Consider the following 16916-nt stretch of genomic DNA (forward strand, 5'->3'; position numbering starts at 1 on the left):
CTAATGGCAGTTTATGAAAATCCATTTAGATTAGGGGGGTTATTTTGCATGACGGGTTCTCTTTAAGTTTTATTATCAGATTCTGAGTTAGACGCCTCCATCATATGTGGATAGCTGAGCACAGTCTCAAGTGTGGACTTCAGTTTGTTTTACACACCCGAGTATCAGGGCATACACGGATCTGGCTGCAGGGCTGTCTACAAAAGAATTCTTTATCAATGCCAAACAAAGGTAAGACTTCACGTAGAGGTGTGGATCTTGGTGTTGCTCCACAAGACTACCTTAGGGTGCGCCATCTTGCTCCTTCTATATGTGTGGACCCACATGCAGCAAAGAAAACTAAGGGTACATTCACATGCGGTATGCCCACCGTGTGCTGGAGAGGAGGAGGAGGAGGTGACCCCTCCTCCCTCCATAGAGAATAGCGGCGCACGGCCGCACACACGCCGAAACATAGAGCATGCTCTATCTTTTTGCGGTGTGCGGCCTGGATCGGTGCCAGCACCGTATCTGCGCCGTCCCGCTATTGCCATCTATGGGGACGTACATGCGGCCGCATGTACGTCCCCGCAGAAGGCCATGTGAATGTGCCCTAAGAAATAGCAACACTGCCAGAATCTACATACTGCAAATATCAAATCCTCCTCACAAGCATTGCCCTTTTTAATCTCCACTGAAGACAGATCTAAGCAGTTTACTACACATTTTAAGCCCAGTTCACATCTCAGTTAGGTCTTTAGTTAGTCTGAACCCAAACCGGGTGCTGTGGAACACACAGAACAGATGCAGGTCCTTCCAGAGACTACACACAGGTAAGGAATAATGGAAAGAGTAGTACATGTTCTGTGCGTTTGGCACATCATAACTGAAGGAAATAACTGAGGACCTAAGGCTGGGTTCACACACAAATGAGCCGTACAAACAAGTCATTGGCAATTTAATCTGAGTAACTTTTGATTATACGTTAAGTTGAACTATTCATTGACAAATATAACCAAAACAAAAGCTATTCTTCATTCTATGTCACCGCTACTGTGCATCAATGTGGGCGAGTCCTGGCGATTCTAATAAAATTCTTTCTTGTATGTCGCTGGCACAAGATGTAAAAGCCAAAATGGCTAGTCTCTATGCATTACTTAAAGGGGCTGTGACAGGTTAGGAAATGATCCCCTATCCATACGCAGATTGGTGAGGGTCCCAGAAGTTTGGTCCCTCTCCAATCTGTAGAATGAGGGTCCTCTTCTAACGGGTGGTCATGCTGCTCCATTCAATACCATGGGAGTATTGCAGGCTTTATCTGACATTACCATTCACTGTGTCGGACAGAGAAAGCTGAGTGCTATCAGATTACTAATCGGACCCTCACTGATTAGCTTGCCATTCCAATATCCTTTGGATAGGGCATAATGTCCGAACTTGGTACAACCACTAGAAACCAATTAGATTATAACGTTCATTCATAACTTACCTTGTTTCTTTCCTACATGGTTAATATAATGGTAGCTAAAGAGGTCCAGTCTGCTCTTCTATTGATCAGTATCACTAAAGGTTGATCCAATGCATTCACTAAAACCTGTTCCACACTGAATCGCTGCTACAATAGGGCTCGATTATATACAAGGACTCAGCCACCAGTCCTTAGGAGATGGCAGCATGTCAACAAGCGCTCCATGACGCAAATCCAGAGAGAAGGAAAAAACCAATGACACAGACAAGTGGTTTCCCTCTTTTTTAAAGACTATATCATCTCTAGATTTCAAACATAGCAGAATATGGCACCTTTAAAAGAGACTTTGTGAGAAGAGAGCATACTGCATTAATGACAGTGACATGATGAGGTTAATAGCTCAAGACTTAACAATTAAAATAAAAATCCATATAATTACAAGTTTAGTTTAAAACACTTGACATTCTAGAAATTTGTACAGAAATCACTGAAAGGGAGGGGGGGGGGGGGCGGGCTTCGTTGACAGAGATATTTTTCCGCTTGGGCCTACAATGGTAAACCTAAAGCTAAGCAGCCCCCCTCTCCCCCCAGCATGTTACACCGTCACGCTTTACGGCAGGGAATAACGGAAGGCAGGCCGTCAGCCCAATAATACCTTTAACTACAGGTGCTTCAGAACAATTTATGTATATTTGTCAGTATTTTAATTTATAACAATAAAAGTTGGAATGAATTCTTCCAGAACATAACATATTGGGGAAAACCTATTTTTTTTATCTATATATTCCTGCCTTAATGGTGATGTACGGTCTTATGAAGGGGCAAATACAAGAAAACTGTAAATAAGTATAAGATCGCTTGTCTTACTGGAGTTAGCAAACAATGTCCCTACACACAGAGACAGGTTAACTTCTCTATAGCTGATCTTCTAGATGACAGCTGTCCATAGGAGTAAGGGGTATATACTACAGCCGCTCAGTAAGTGACAAAATATACAACGCTGTCCCAGGTTGGATTTTTATATAGGAAACATTAAAACTAAACCATTATACATCATGCTGATGGAGGACAAGATGACACATTGTGAGGTATCAGAGCAGCCAGCATGGTTTCACAACCCTGATGGGAGAGTAGCGTTCCACCTCCTGCAATCCTTAAAATAACCACAGACCTTACAGAGGTTTCTTAAGATGCTTTCCAAACTGAGATAAATGTTCAAGTAGTTTAAGTAGCACCTTGTTTTTTTTTTTGTGTTTCCGTGTTATAAAGTGCAGTACAAGACCTTAACTCAGGGGTGGAAACAGGCCAATTTACACTGCTGGATGGTATAGAGCTACACTAGTAAGAGCACATTGAATACAACACTTTACAACTGGGAGTGGAAGGGCTGATGCAAATGGTGGTGAATGTGATAACCAGTTGGATTTTGGGGTCTTGATAACTTTCCCCGAGTTAAACTGCATTGTGGGTCATAGGTATCATAACCAGTCAAAAGAACAGAGGAGCAAAAAGGCTCCCAGTTCTGTATGCATGCAAAGCAACTCATAAGTGGGCATCGTTGTCAGGACCAGAAGAGGAGTGGATAGAGAGGCATAGAAGAAAGGCACTCCAAAAGATGCTAAATAAAAGCAGACTCAAACTGTAAGCAAACACTGAGCAGCTTCCCACCAATGGGATTGGGGATGCTTTCCAAAAGCTGAAATGTACCCATTTTTTTAGTTCCTATTCCATCACACTGCATGATGACCCCAATAGAGTCACCTAAGCACGGTGCCACTTGCCTGGATCACAGAGCATTGATTTACTATTTAGATGATGGGCGCAACCAAAGCAATTGTAAAACGATCCATGGAAAGATATGGAGATGTGGCAGAAAAGGAAAGAAAATAAAAACAACTGGCAACATAACAAACTCAGATCATGTAGTGTAGTGGGGTCACACATTTCCCAACTATGTGAAATTGAGCTAGGAACAGTGGTTCAGGTAATTTATCCTCTGTGACTGATAGCCTGTGGTGTGATATCACTGTAGTAAAGGGATTATGCCTCCAATTCCCTCTCCTCTGACGGTCAGCCTAGAACCAAGCTGTGTATATGGGGGCTACAGGTGCCATTCTTTGGTGGTTGCAGGGGTGCCACACATCCAATCTCCACCCTGACCACCATTAACACTTTGCTCACAAGGCTTTGGTGACGGCTATGCGAGACCCCAGGTTTTCCTGCAGATAATACAGGAGGTGCAGTTCATAATGTTCTCCTGACTCAGGGACCCGAATACTGTGACGCTCCTGAGGGTAGATCTGTAGAAGAAGAAATCAGGTTACTAGTATCCATTGCATATTACAATATTGTATATTACAATAATAATGTATAATGGACACTTGTGGATTGCATCATACAAACATACATAACACAAAAAATAGTTTTACATTGCTTACTTGGTACAACACCTTTAAACAGAGTATGCTTTATCCACAGGATATGGAATAACAAGCTGAGGATTCGACTGCTGAGACCCCACACTGGTCACAATACTGGATCCCCAAAAACTGGGGTCTCTTTCTCACTAATAGGTGGAGCACAGACACTACCATACAATGCTGAAGGCCTTCTCCACCTATTAATAGGCATGTGACCCCTCTGTTCTCTGTAATGCTCAGGGTCCCATACTCATCATTAGTGGGGGTCCAAGCAGTCGGACTGATCTACTGAACAGATTATCGGCCATTCTGTGGGTAGGGGATAACTTGCCAACTTGGTACAACCTCTGTCTTATTTCCTTATAGTTCACAAGACCTTTCTTTGCCATCACTGTTATTCATGGTTGCTTATTTCCATAAGATATGTGTTGCTCATGTGATGATCACACAGCGGTAGGGCTTGTTAAAGATAAGGTACAGACATCAAAGCTGTGCCTTGTAACATGCTGTATCTCTGGGTTTCATTGACGTGACAAAATGATCAGGAAAGGAAGCAAACAATAAAGCATCTGCTTTGAGTAGGTTAGGGAGAGCCTATACAGTGGTATCCGTCTGTAGACGTATATGTCTAGTAGTGTAAGTCACCTTTAAAAAGCGGCAGCTTAAACTAATAAGAAGTCACTCTGCTAGTAAGCAATGACATGCTTTGGTAAGGCAAGCAGCACAGACATTGCTCTAACATACTCCTAGTAAATTCACCCAAACACTCACCTGTAGGTCATACGGCTTCCCACTACGCACTAAGAAACTAAGAAGGATGCTTGTGTGAGCAAAGTGCACATTTTCATCAAGGAATCCATGCAGGAGAAGGAGACGATTTGGTCTTAAAAAGAAAACAAACAAACATAAATGTTATAAAAAAAATGAAATAATAGTTGACGAATGTCAAATATTTTAACAGAAGGCTGAAATAAAAATTATACTGATCATAAGCTACAATACAATCTTTAGGCCAGTTTCACAGTGCAGTATATTCAGGTCAGTGTTCTGAATCGGTATTTGGAACCCAAAACCAGAAATGGTTCTTTCAGACAGATGATGAAAAAAAAAAAATCGGATACAATTGGGTTTGTCTTCCAAATATTGATCCACAATACTGTTGTGTGATACTGGCCTTCACAATGTTACATATACAGTAGTCAAACGTACTCGGAGGGAAATTTTTCTGCCTGCATTGCAACAGAGCCTAGGTAGTAGCCATGTTCATTTTGGTCAGGGTGACCCATGTACCGCTCTGTGTATCCTGTATCATAGAAGATCCAAAGTGTTACGGGAGCTCCGGCAATAGCTACCTGGTATAGAGAAAACGATAGTTACTATCAATTGCTTCAAAAGGCAAAGGACATAAAAATGAAGAGCACTTAATATCCCAATATCCACTGTGGATAGAGAACAAGTGTCTATAGTGGACAAAACTCCTTTAAACAGTGGATGAAGTTTTTTTTTTTTTTTTTTAAATCCACTATTTTTTATTAAACAGTTTTTCAGTTTACAGCATTCACAATAAAACAAATGTGGATGAAGTTTTTACATTAACTTACTCGGAAAATGTCAGGCTTCTGGATCAAAGCCATTAGAGAGAGGTAGCCTCCATATGACCAGCCATGGATACCAACACGGTCAAGGTCTATGAAGCTATGCTTAGCAGCCAGATACTGCAGCCCCTCCACCTGATCATCTATCTCCACTTGACCCTACAGAGAAAGGCAAAATACAGATTATACACACATCTCTCACATTTCTTTTAGGTAATATGTATTATTAACGAGACACACGCACAGAGCTTTCATACCATCTTGTACTTGAATGCTCCTTCAAACTTGAGTCCACGATGACAGGAGCCTCGATTGTCGATGACAACCACGACATACCCCAATGACGCAAGGGTATTCAGACGGAAATACTTAACACCCTTAAAGCGATTGTTAACAAGCTGAACCTAGAGAGAATATAATAGGTTTTGTTACCATGGAATTCACTCTGCTCATGGAACATTAAACCGGCATTACAAATGTGGTATAAAGTATAGTAAAGACAATCATGCAATCTTACATGAAACTATTATTATCAGATATATGTAAACTGTGTTGTGCATGTTATCCAATAAGGGGATGCAGCATTTGCATTAGAGCTGGTCATTGGGATTAGAGTCAAAGTTGGACCCACACCAAAATCAATATGGATGGCCTATTCTGAGGATAGGTTACCAAAGATTTTAACCCAACAACCCTTCTCTCCAAACTCGTGCACATTCAGCTTAGCAGAATGCTTAAATCTGGATATAGTACTTGCTATTTCCAGGGTCTTACCTGGGGTCCCCCATAAATGAAGAGGACAGTTGGATATTTCTTCCCAGGCTGCAACTGATGAGGACGATACATCATGCCATAGAGGGTAAAACCTGTCCGACTAGGGAAAGAGAAAATTTCTGGGGCAATGTAGCCAGGAACTGTCCCTATGGTAGAGAAAAAAAGAAAATATACCAAAAAGGTTAAAAGGCAATTGTAGAATTTCTTAAACTACTTCGATATTGTTCTGCTTTAGTCCTCATCTACACAACCGTAAACATTGGCCACGAGCTATCCACAAAAAGGCAGCTAGCTCTCGGGTGTCAGAGGTCAACTGTTTAACCAACCCCTCTCCCCCATCCTCCACCCAGCCCAGGTTGCATGAGGCCTTTTACAATGAGAAATCAGAGTTCAAATTGTCATCTCACCAGGTGATTCCAGAAGAGTAGCCCAAAATTCTTTATCCTTTTGTGTCGGATCAGACCCGGTGCCTTTGACTTTAAATAGGTGCACGGAATGAGGGAGGGTCTGGCTGCTGTATCTACTGATGAACATATCGCAGTGCTGAACAGAGCGGGGGAAAAAAAAAAAAAAAAAAACACAAATAAGACATTGCCTGGAATTTCTATAGAATTTTATGGCAGCATTTATTTAAACTCCCATTACAAAAAGATATTTTAGAGACATGTAAATGGCTGGTAACAAGGCACAAATAGGGTCCTTAATGTAGTTCTAAAAAAAGATGACCAAAAAAACCCATCAAAATGCTTCAGGGAAATAGTTACCTTGCTAACACAACAGGAATGGGAGAAGCCAAGGTCTGTGAGTCTCTTCACCTCTCCCGGAGTCTCATAGTTTGCAACATACAGATGATGTTCTAGAGGGGTGTCCTTTGTAGCTTCAAAAAAGACCAGTTTATTGACTTCATCTACCCGAATCTGAGGAATTAGAGACAATTATTAAAGATTAATGACCCTGCATTACAAAACCTGATGGCACTTTTTCCTACTGAGACTTCAAGCTCAGTAGGTCAAGTAAAATCTTTAGGAAATCAGCAGTAGAAGGACATAGCTGGGCCAACCACCAGAACAGCAGGTAGGTAAACTTACTGTAGATCCATGTCTGCCAAGGACCTCCCACTCGCCACTGGTCACGGCCACCTCTTCCTTTACAGGACATCTGAAGTCACCTGAAAGAACAATGTCAAAAACATCAGAAAATTTACCTCATTCACTAAATAATCCCAAAAGTCTCAGAAATCCTGCACAAAATGTTATTGAGTATTTTAAAGATTTAGGGTTTCTTTCATAGAGCTCCTATCACTTTATAGTCTTTATAGTGCACCCAGTAAACCTGTGCAACGCTTAGTCATGAGCTTTTTTTTTTCTTTTTTATACGATGCAGAATTTTAAAGGACAAAAATTAGGAGTAGTTTCAAAAGGGAAAAGTATAAATCTTTTCACTACATTCCTGCCTCAGACCGAATCTGTTGGATGCATTACTTCTTACCATGGAAGGAATCCAAAACACATTAAATGAGGAGCTCTTGGCTCTGGGGCGGCCAGTCCTCACATCTTAGAGTGATATTTATTTGTAGAGTTGTTTTTTTCCCTGAATCACGCATTTCCCAGAGGGCATTGCATAATATATTAAAGGGGTTTTTGACACAAAAGGACAATTGTCTATTATCTACACAATAGAGTATAAATGTCTGTTTGCTGAGAGTCGAACTTCACAATCACGAGATTTAGTGACCCCTGACCAACCCTATACAGAACGAAACTCTGTCCTATGCTCCATTGACTTCTATAAGGCTTCCCAGAAAATATAAAGAATGGCTCTTCCTTGTGCTCCCCTATTTTACTGATCGCCAGGGGGTCCCAGTGGCCAGACTCCCAGCAATCAGACATTTATCCATTCCCTATCCTGACTTTTACCCAGTGCAGTATATAGTTTCCGAATATATCTATGATCACTGAAGGATAAAATTAGTTATTTTTTCTTCTGCGTGTGAAGGCAGTGTGAATATATTACTCTGGTGTCTTGGAAACCAGTTTACATGGTAACAAACGATCCATACATCACCGCGTTCTTATAAGTGGAGCAAACACTGAGCAGAACGCAAAACATATTCAGATTAGAGCCAAGCAATATCGGGAACATTAACATGTCAAGATGTAGAAAGTTACAGCACAACTCACATAGTCCCAGGAGATCAGCTCCTGCTCTACCAGAACTGGCTGCTCTCAATATGCTGGTGATGCGGTAAAGGTGCCGAAATCCTGTCTTGCACTCAGAGGCAAAGAGGAACTGGATTTCATCATCTCGAGTTTGGGGGAAAAAGTACAGGATGTCATGAATCTATAAAAGAGAGCAGAAACATCATTAATAAGGAATGGACAGTGACATAACAGATACCTTAACCTTCTAAGCAACCATCTCCTGGCATTGGACCTAACAAACAAGGTACAAGACAGCAGAGTAGTAACACTATCCAAGAGCACACTGTAATGCTCACCAACAGGGCATAGGAAATGCTGACTGTATGACACCTTGTGAATACTGTGAATGGGTTCAGCTCAACTAAAATATTTCTAATGAAAAGGTTTTCATGTTTCAGTCAGTACAGGAATGTGTTCTAAAAATAATGGCACAGAGATCCATCATATTCTCAATAATGGAGCAGACCGCAAAGCAGACTTTCACACTTTTAGTATTTGACTACCATTTTTATGCAAAAACTAGGAATGGAACCTACAAATATAAAGTATAATGGATTGGTAAAGGTTTGGTCCCCCTACCACTATAAGAATACAAATACATATGCAAAATGATCAAAAACACTGACTGTGTAAAAGAAGCTAGAGCAGAGCTAGTTAATGGAAATCGTCCATCAGACTTACTCATACATCCAGACACTGACTGTCGTAATCTTCTGATATTTGTTATCCATGGCTTAATTCCTTTTAAAGCCAACTTTTAAAATTATGCAAACGAGTCAGAAGGGTCAAGTGCTATAACACTGTGCAGGAGCAATGGGGAGGGCGAGAGTGTAACAGCGTGTGAAGCTACAACAAGGAGGGGCTCTGGTCATGCCTCCAACGGGAGTTCTGGCTTATTAGGATTATTTGAAAAGTCTATTTTAGAAGAAAAAAAGCCATGGATAACAAATATCAGAAGATTACCAGTCACAGTGCGAGGATCTATGAGGCTATATTCACACTGCCGTTGCCCGCCCGTACCGTACCGTAGCGGGCAACGGCAGTGTACGGGGAGAGGAGGAGGAGGTGAGCGCAGCTCACCCCCGCCCCTCTCCATAGCAACCTATGGCGCACGGCCCCGTATTACGGGAAAAGATAGGACAGGTCCTATCTTTTTCCCGGGTACGGAACGGTACGGTGCCGCACGTGTGCGGCACCGTACCGCTCCCGTAGGGTGCCGTGCGCCCATAGGAGTGTATGGGGGACGTATATCGGCCGTATATACGTCGGCCGTATATACGTCCCCCATACGTTCGTGTGAATATAGCCTTAGAGTTTAAGTTTCATGATGCAAGGCGATGGCCTCTTCAGCATTTACCTTGGGGTGTCTACCTGCAAGCTGCACATAGAAGTGGAGATGCAGGTTAAACGGACTAGGGAAAAAAACCTTTGCATAAAGTACTAAATATTAGACATTGATGGCCATTGTCTAACATTTCATTCATTGAATTTTAATTTCTTGTTCCATTGACACTGGTTCTTGCTAGTGACTTCAAAGATCATCCTTCCCACCCCTTAAATTTCTTGTATTACCAGCTACACAAAATTCTGGACTTGGATAACTTGACTACAGTAAGTATTTAATATAGGGAAAGGACATTCAGGTGGCCGCTAGGAAACACATACACCTAAATTTGATGTAAACATGGCTTCTAAAACAAACACTGGATTCAGTTCTATGCAAAAGTAGTCTGCATAGAATTCAGCAAATTTCCATAAATTGGCTTTAGACTTGTGTTACGGACATACATTTATCCAAATATCAGTGGTCTCCTCATAGATCACCAGAGGCGTTACACATTCTGTCCCAGAATCTGCCAATCGGTGATGCTCAGAAAGCTCTTTGTAGGGAGCCACAAATAGAGAGGGTGGAAAAAGGACGATCTGCAGACGTGTTTGTTGACGATCTAGCAGGATAGCCCAGGCACTGCGCAGAATAAAGAAAATCCACAAATTAACTCAAGGTAACACAACACATGAAACATCTGAATATTAATCACTTTATTAATCCATAGTAATAACCCTTTGTGTGATTAGTAATTGTTACCATCATAAAGCCTGGTATTAAGAGTCAGGAAACTTACTACTTTCCATCTGGAGTCCAACCAGCTCTAGCAATGTATTCACACCCAGTAAACAGCACCTCAAACGGCTGCCGCAGCTCTTTGTCGATCACCTCAAGCACCTTGAAGAAAATAATGAATAAGAGTTACAGCAGAGACCACCGCAGTCCTATTAGCAACACAATTTAGCAAAGTAGCTTTTAGGTAGTTATCTAGGTGAACTGCGCAGAATAGCTGTGTTTTAAGTTATATTAAAAGTCCAAATTATTTAAAGTGTCTGTGTTAAGCACGTTAATAGATAATATTTATCTGGTCACGAATATGTAACTTGTTTCATATCCGATTCCTGTGGCGAAGGGCCAATAATGAATAAACCACTTTTTCTAGCAAGTAAAACGATGTAATAATGTCAACCACAGACTGTGAACTGCATTAGAATCCTAGACAGAGCTCCATCAACAATATCTGGAATGACCACTACCACCATTTTCCTATATCAGGGAACCTGTCATGAGGATTCCCAATAACAAAAGTTAGGCCCTATACACAGGATCTGATCAGTGGGGGTCTCCATCGGACCCCTTGTCGCTCCGTCAGACTTACGGAGCAGAGGGTTGCACTTGACTGTACGGCCAACTACTCCATTAGTCTGACCAATCGTTTTCGTGATCTGTGGGAGTCTCATCACTGAGACCCCCACTGATCAGCAAGTCAGGCGCCATTCATGGGAAAACCCCTTTAAGGCCCACAAATCTATAATTGGGGCCAATGGGAGGACCACAATGATGACCTTTTGCTGATCTCTGAGGAGTCACAGGGTGGAGAAGAGTCTGGTTGTGCCCTCTTGGCTTGAATAATGTCCCACAGGAATATTAGCATATTATCACATAAGCCAGCCTTCCACATCACAGTGGTTGCCTTGTGAAGATGAACCTGGCCTGGGGCACCGTTGAAGCCCAATGCGGACTACAACGTGGCCCGACACCCTCCTTGCATGATTGCCTTATAAAAAAAAATAAATAAAAAAAATAATAATATAGCAAAAAAAGTTATATAAAAACAAAAAAACAACAACAACAAACACTTACCCTGCCCTCTGAATCCACTGTTATTTCTGACAGCTTAAATGTCACTTTCGGGTTTGCGGTCCCTGTAAGAATAAAATAAACAATTAGAGCAAGTGGTTAGATTGAGACCTATCATCAGAAATATTTTCTGTTACTGTGAAACTATGGATTGATCACATAAATTGGAAAAAAAATTGTGATGCTTACCTGCTTTGGGGTACCTAAAGGAATCTGTCCTGCGGGTCTCCAGCATTGGGGACGTCACATGGATTATCTCCACTTCAGATTCATCATTCTCTTCATAGAGGATACGGAGGATCTGACCACCTGATGGAGCTGTGTCAGAGACAAACTTTATGTTATATCTCATTGCGAGGTTAGCAAAACTGATAGAGATATACATAGATATCTATATACACACACACCACAGACATACTCATATCTTTCCTAGACACTTACTTGTCTCATTGCGGGGGCACCACCAGTATCCAGTGTAGCGATCAAACTCCTCCTGCAACACGAACGAGGCGACTCCAGCGGAACGGGAATCTTCTTCTACTCCAACCAAATCTGTTGCACAGATTACACAGAAGGCATTACATTACCTGCTTAGTTTTGAGCAAAAAAAGTGAAAATACTAAAAAAATACAGTAAGAACTACAATTATAAGCACCAATTCCACCAATGGTACAGATACAGTATAAGATAACATTCCGTGATTCCAGACATTCCTCTCACCTTTGTGCACAAACGTCAGCCTGCGCTCCTCCCCCGTCTCTACGTTGGCCACCCACAAATCATTGCTGTGGACGAATGCCATCCATGTTGGGTCTGCAGGACAGATGGTGGGGTCCATGCGAATATTGGGGCAACTGCTTTCCAGTAGCTGTGGCTGCAGTGACTGTTTCTACAAATGAATTAAAAAGAATGAGTAATGGAGGATAGGATTCATCATTAATTATCATTTATGATTATCCATATCTGATTAGTGAGGCAAGAATGTAGGAGCCTCTTGTCATGTATGATACTCTAACAATCCATGTTTATAGGAGCAAGTAGATTCATTTGCATTAACCACTACAACTAAAACAGTTCCATAAATTGTGTAGTGGCCATACATGATAACTACAGCTCAACTGAAAGGATGAATCTGAAGAAGACAACTTAAAAGGAAATCTACCACCAGGATCAAGGATTGTAATCCTAGCACGCTTACATAGTGGTGTGTGCTCCCTCTGGCAGGATCTGTACTTTTTCTGTGTGTTTTTTTTTTTTTTTAAAGGGTCATAAAATTTTTAAAAACCATTTTTAACTGAAAAACAAAGGCATAGGAAGCAAAAGAAGAGCAGATCAAGCCAAAGGGGCACACATAAGTATGTCAGTGTGATTGGTTTACAATCCTTCATCCTGGTGGTAGATGTCCTTTAAAGAAAGTCCACCAGGATGAAGGATTGTAAACCAAGTACACTTACAGGCTGGTGTGTGCCCACTCTGGAACCACTCTTCTTTTAGCTTCTTATAACCTCTTATTTATTAAAAAAAAAAAAAAAAAAAAAAAAAAAAATGCTTTAAAATTATGCAAAGAACATGAGGGGCCCTGGTCTCAATTGACAGCTTTGGAGCTTAGAGCCCCTCAGGCTCATTTGCATAGTTCTTAAAACCTTTTTTGGTAACAACAAGGGCATAATCGCTAAAAGAAGAGCAGATCCTGTCAGAGGGGGCACATACCAGTATGTCAGTGTGCTTGGTTCACAATACTTGATCCTGGTGGTAGATGTCCTTTAACAATTGAGGTGCTGATTATGTTATCAATATTAATAGCCCCTTACCGTAAACCCACGGTTGCCCCCATCACGGACAGTATAGATGGCGCTTCCTGCTTGGAATAGAAACGTTCCACTCTTTGCGTGATAATCAAAAGCGGAAATGCCCACGGTCCCAATACGTTTCCTCTCTCTGAGCAGCTCTTCTTCACGAGAGTACATCCCATAATCAGGGGTGGCCTGGAAAAGGAACCATGACCTCAGATGCTGCCATATGTGGAGCAAAACACTGGTGTACAGTAAGACAACCTAATACCAGATGTACTACCTGAAAGGTGTCAAGCAACGGCTTCCAGGACAGCATCAGTACTCCTCCACGGTTTACGTTCTTCGGGATCTCTGAATAGAATAAAGTATTCTCCCGGTTTTCTCCTGACATCGCTGAGCAAAGAATGAAGTAAATTACCATGATGTGCCATAAAAACATGATCTGGAAGGTATTTATAGGCTTCACAACAAACGGATGGTGGTGGTTTATTAGGTTAATTTCTGCTGACAGGTTCCCTTCAAGGATATGGCTATCCAATGATGTCTCCCCATTGATCAGATGAAAGGAAATCTATGATCAACATCAAGCATGATAAACTAGGGACACTAACTAACAGATACAGGCACCGTGCCCTTGGTAATTTTCCTTGTTATCCACGGCCTTCTTCCTTCTAAAACGAGCGTTTCAAATTACGCTCCGTGCTGCAGCTAAACAGCGAGATCACATCAGTTAGAGGTAGAAAGTGCCGAGGAAGCAAGGGACTCCGGCCCTGGGTAACAGCCGGTGAAGCTATAGCATATAGAGGCTCTGGTAACAAGCCCAAGGGCCCTTCTGTCCCTACTGGTAATTTTAAAAGTTGATTTTAGTAGGAAGGAGGCCACTTACACCCAATTTAAGAAGATAGCCACATGCAAAGTGCCTGGATCTATGGTTTATCATCCTTAAAACTTGTGGTGTGGTGATGCCGACTGTCAGGGATGCTCAGAGCTGTGGTGTGGTGTTGCCGGCTGTCAGGGATGCTCAGAGCTGTGGTGTGGTGTTGATGTGTCAGGGATGCTCAGAGCTGTGGTGTGGTGTTGCCGGCTGTCAGGGATGCGCAGAGCTGTGGTGTGGTCTTGCCGACTGTCAGGGATGCGCAGAGCTGTGGTGTGGTCTTGCCGACTGTCAGGGATGCGCAGAGCTGTGGTGTGGTCTTGCCGGCTGTCAGGGATGCTCAGAGGTGTGGTGTGGTGTTGCTGGCTGTCAGGGATGCTCAGAGCTGTGGTGGGGTATAGCATAATATAACTGGACGGCTATAAAAGTTCTTATGACCAAATATAAGAACATTTGAAAGGAGGTCCTGCAATTACTTTGCACTAATACTTGTATTACCCATAACAGAAATATGGTAATACTTACACATACCCAGATAGTACATGCGATCAGAGTGAGGGCTATCTGGGTCATTTCTCTTCACAAATGTAAAGCTGTGCGGGGCTTTGGCCATCATGTACCCATGGTACTTCCTGGTGTCTGCAAGCAGCTTCCTCATCTGACTCCATGAGTGACGCTCCACGTAGAAAGGTTCAAGCTTGGTGTCTCCTCCTGTTTGCTCCGCAGACTCGAATACCTCTACTCCAACTGGCTCAGTCTCCATTGCTGCCGCCATGTTACATCCTATGAACATGAATGACATAGTTTTTTTTTAAATTACCACTGGGATCTTGGGACACTACATTCCTTCTACTGCCTGGGAGTATTGTTATTTTATGCCAAACACTTTTTAATTCATTGGAAAACCCCTTTGAAATTGTTTATTGATGCTGTAGTAGTATCATAACATTGATTTTTACAGCATCATGTGTTTTATGCCTCACACAGGTTTTTGGGTCACAAATTCAGACCGCGAGACAAAGCGGCACCAAAGCTTAGGAATGAAAAGATGAAATATTATGTGCAAATGGTGTAAGTGTAAAGCAGATAATGTGCACTATGCTTATTAGTGACTTTGTGTCACCAGATGGCCAGCATTGTATTAGTGACAGTACTTTAGAAGAAAGTGCCGATGCACATGTATAGCAATCGTGCAGAAGCCTCAATGTGGCCAGATGCTACAAGTTGTGCAATACATAGTCCTTTTCTCTCATTAGTGTGTATGGTGTATTTTGGTGGTGCTACACCTACAAGAATCACTGCGGGTGTCCCGCCGACACATTTAAAAGCCACAGGTAACCAGCAGTGAAAACCTGACATGCCGGACATTGGAAACCAGCAGTCCAGGGCACTGGATTTCATCTACAATTCACACAGAAACCGTTTGTCTTATTCGCCTTAATGGGAATGTTACAGAAATGTTTGCAAAATACTGGGTTAATTCACCCCAAATCTCTTATCCATGAACAAAACCTGTTAGTAGTCCTAGTAGGCAGATCCCGGGGAAGGTGCAGTACAGTATATAGTTGCCATACACCAGCATGGTGAGCAGGGGGCAAGATGCAGGAGAATATTACATTGGGACCATACAGGGTAATAGTGAGGCAAAGTCACAATACAGGAGTAGAGTCTATAGGCATGAAGAGGTAATGGCTGGCACCAGGGGTACCACCACATTAATGGCACTGCCAGCCCTGGGGGTACATAAGCATTATACAGGATTACAAAGAGCATACAAGAGCCTGGACACCACAAAGGGGCATGGTGAGCACCACACAGGATGGCAATACAAAGGCACCATAAAGGAACATAGCCAGCCTGGGCACCATACAAGGGGCAGGCTGAGCATACTACTGGGGGCACCACACTGGGTGGCACGGTGCAGGGGCACCACACTGGGTGGCACGGTGCAGGGGCACCACACTGGGTGGCACGGTGCAGGGGCACCACACTGGGTGGCACGGTGCAGGGGCACCACACTGGGTGGCACGGTGCAGGGGCACCACACTGGGTGGCACGGTGCAGGGGCACCACACTGGGTGGCACGGTGCAGGGGCACCACACTGGGTGGCACGGTGCAGGGGCACCACACTGGGTGGCACGGTGCAGGGGCACCACACTGGGTGGCACGGTGCAGGGGCACCACACTGGGTGGCACGGTGCAGGGGCACCACACTGGGTGGCACGGTGCAGGGGCACCATTCCGGGCATAGTTGCTCCTGCAGCCCCGCATCCCCCACCCTCTTCCCGTCCTGCCCGCCCCCCGCTGTGCTCCCTGCACCTCCCCACCCTGCGCCATGTAAGCCGCGTCCCTTGCCCCCCGGAGCCCTCACCTAGCATGTGGAAGCAGGAGGGTGTGTGCGGCCGAGCCCGGCTCCCGTTGTCTCCGTGTCCCCGGTTATGACTTGGCTGCTCTCACTCCCAGCCCGAGCACAACTGCCGCTCACACATCCGCTTCCTGGAGGACGGCTGGGAGAGGCGGCCGCGGGCTCCCCCTGCTGGCGGGAGGCGCACGCAGCTACAGCTGAGCTCCCGCGAGGGGCGGGAGGGGCCGCTGCTTATTGTGGTGACTGCACTACATTCTGC

At 43.4% G+C, this 16916-nt stretch overlaps 1 protein-coding gene across 2 annotated transcripts; it reads right to left on the minus strand.

The window, feature by feature from the left end:
* Nucleotides 1-1716: 1716 nt before the first annotated feature.
* On the minus strand, nucleotides 1717-16882 carry DPP8 (dipeptidyl peptidase 8). 2 transcript variants are annotated; one of them, XM_072148669.1, is made up of 20 exons: nucleotides 16664-16882; nucleotides 14823-15074; nucleotides 13698-13810; nucleotides 13436-13609; nucleotides 12345-12513; nucleotides 12066-12176; nucleotides 11814-11942; nucleotides 11628-11689; nucleotides 10561-10661; nucleotides 10226-10403; nucleotides 8417-8576; nucleotides 7325-7404; nucleotides 7001-7153; nucleotides 6644-6779; nucleotides 6237-6382; nucleotides 5720-5866; nucleotides 5469-5621; nucleotides 5077-5219; nucleotides 4639-4750; nucleotides 1717-3747 (listed from the first exon to the last, which is right to left on the minus strand). In XM_072148669.1, exons 1-20 carry the CDS (start codon nucleotides 16668-16670, stop codon nucleotides 3625-3627), a joined length of 2649 nt encoding a protein of 882 aa, XP_072004770.1. In that variant the 5' UTR covers nucleotides 16671-16882; the 3' UTR covers nucleotides 1717-3624. The 2 variants fall into 2 exon arrangements, with proteins under 2 accessions (XP_072004770.1, XP_072004769.1); XM_072148668.1 differs by having other exon boundaries at nucleotides 14817-15074; nucleotides 16664-16879.
* Between the last annotated feature and the right edge of the window lie 34 nt (nucleotides 16883-16916).

This window comes from Engystomops pustulosus, chromosome 4 (genome assembly GCF_040894005.1).
Source record: "Engystomops pustulosus chromosome 4, aEngPut4.maternal, whole genome shotgun sequence".
NCBI classification, from domain to species: Eukaryota; Metazoa; Chordata; class Amphibia; order Anura; family Leptodactylidae; genus Engystomops; species Engystomops pustulosus.

What these genes read in the sequence shown, in the direction of transcription:
- DPP8 (XM_072148668.1), bottom strand. An exon ending in AGAAGCCTGACATTTTCCGA is followed by an intron (nt 5,220 to 5,468) that starts GTAAGTTAATGT and finishes TCTCTATACCAG; the next exon opens with GTAGCTATTGCCGGAGCTCC. An exon ending in GCAGAAAAATTTCCCTCCGA is followed by an intron (nt 4,751 to 5,076) that starts GTACGTTTGACT and finishes TTTCTTTTTAAG; the next exon opens with ACCAAATCGTCTCCTTCTCC.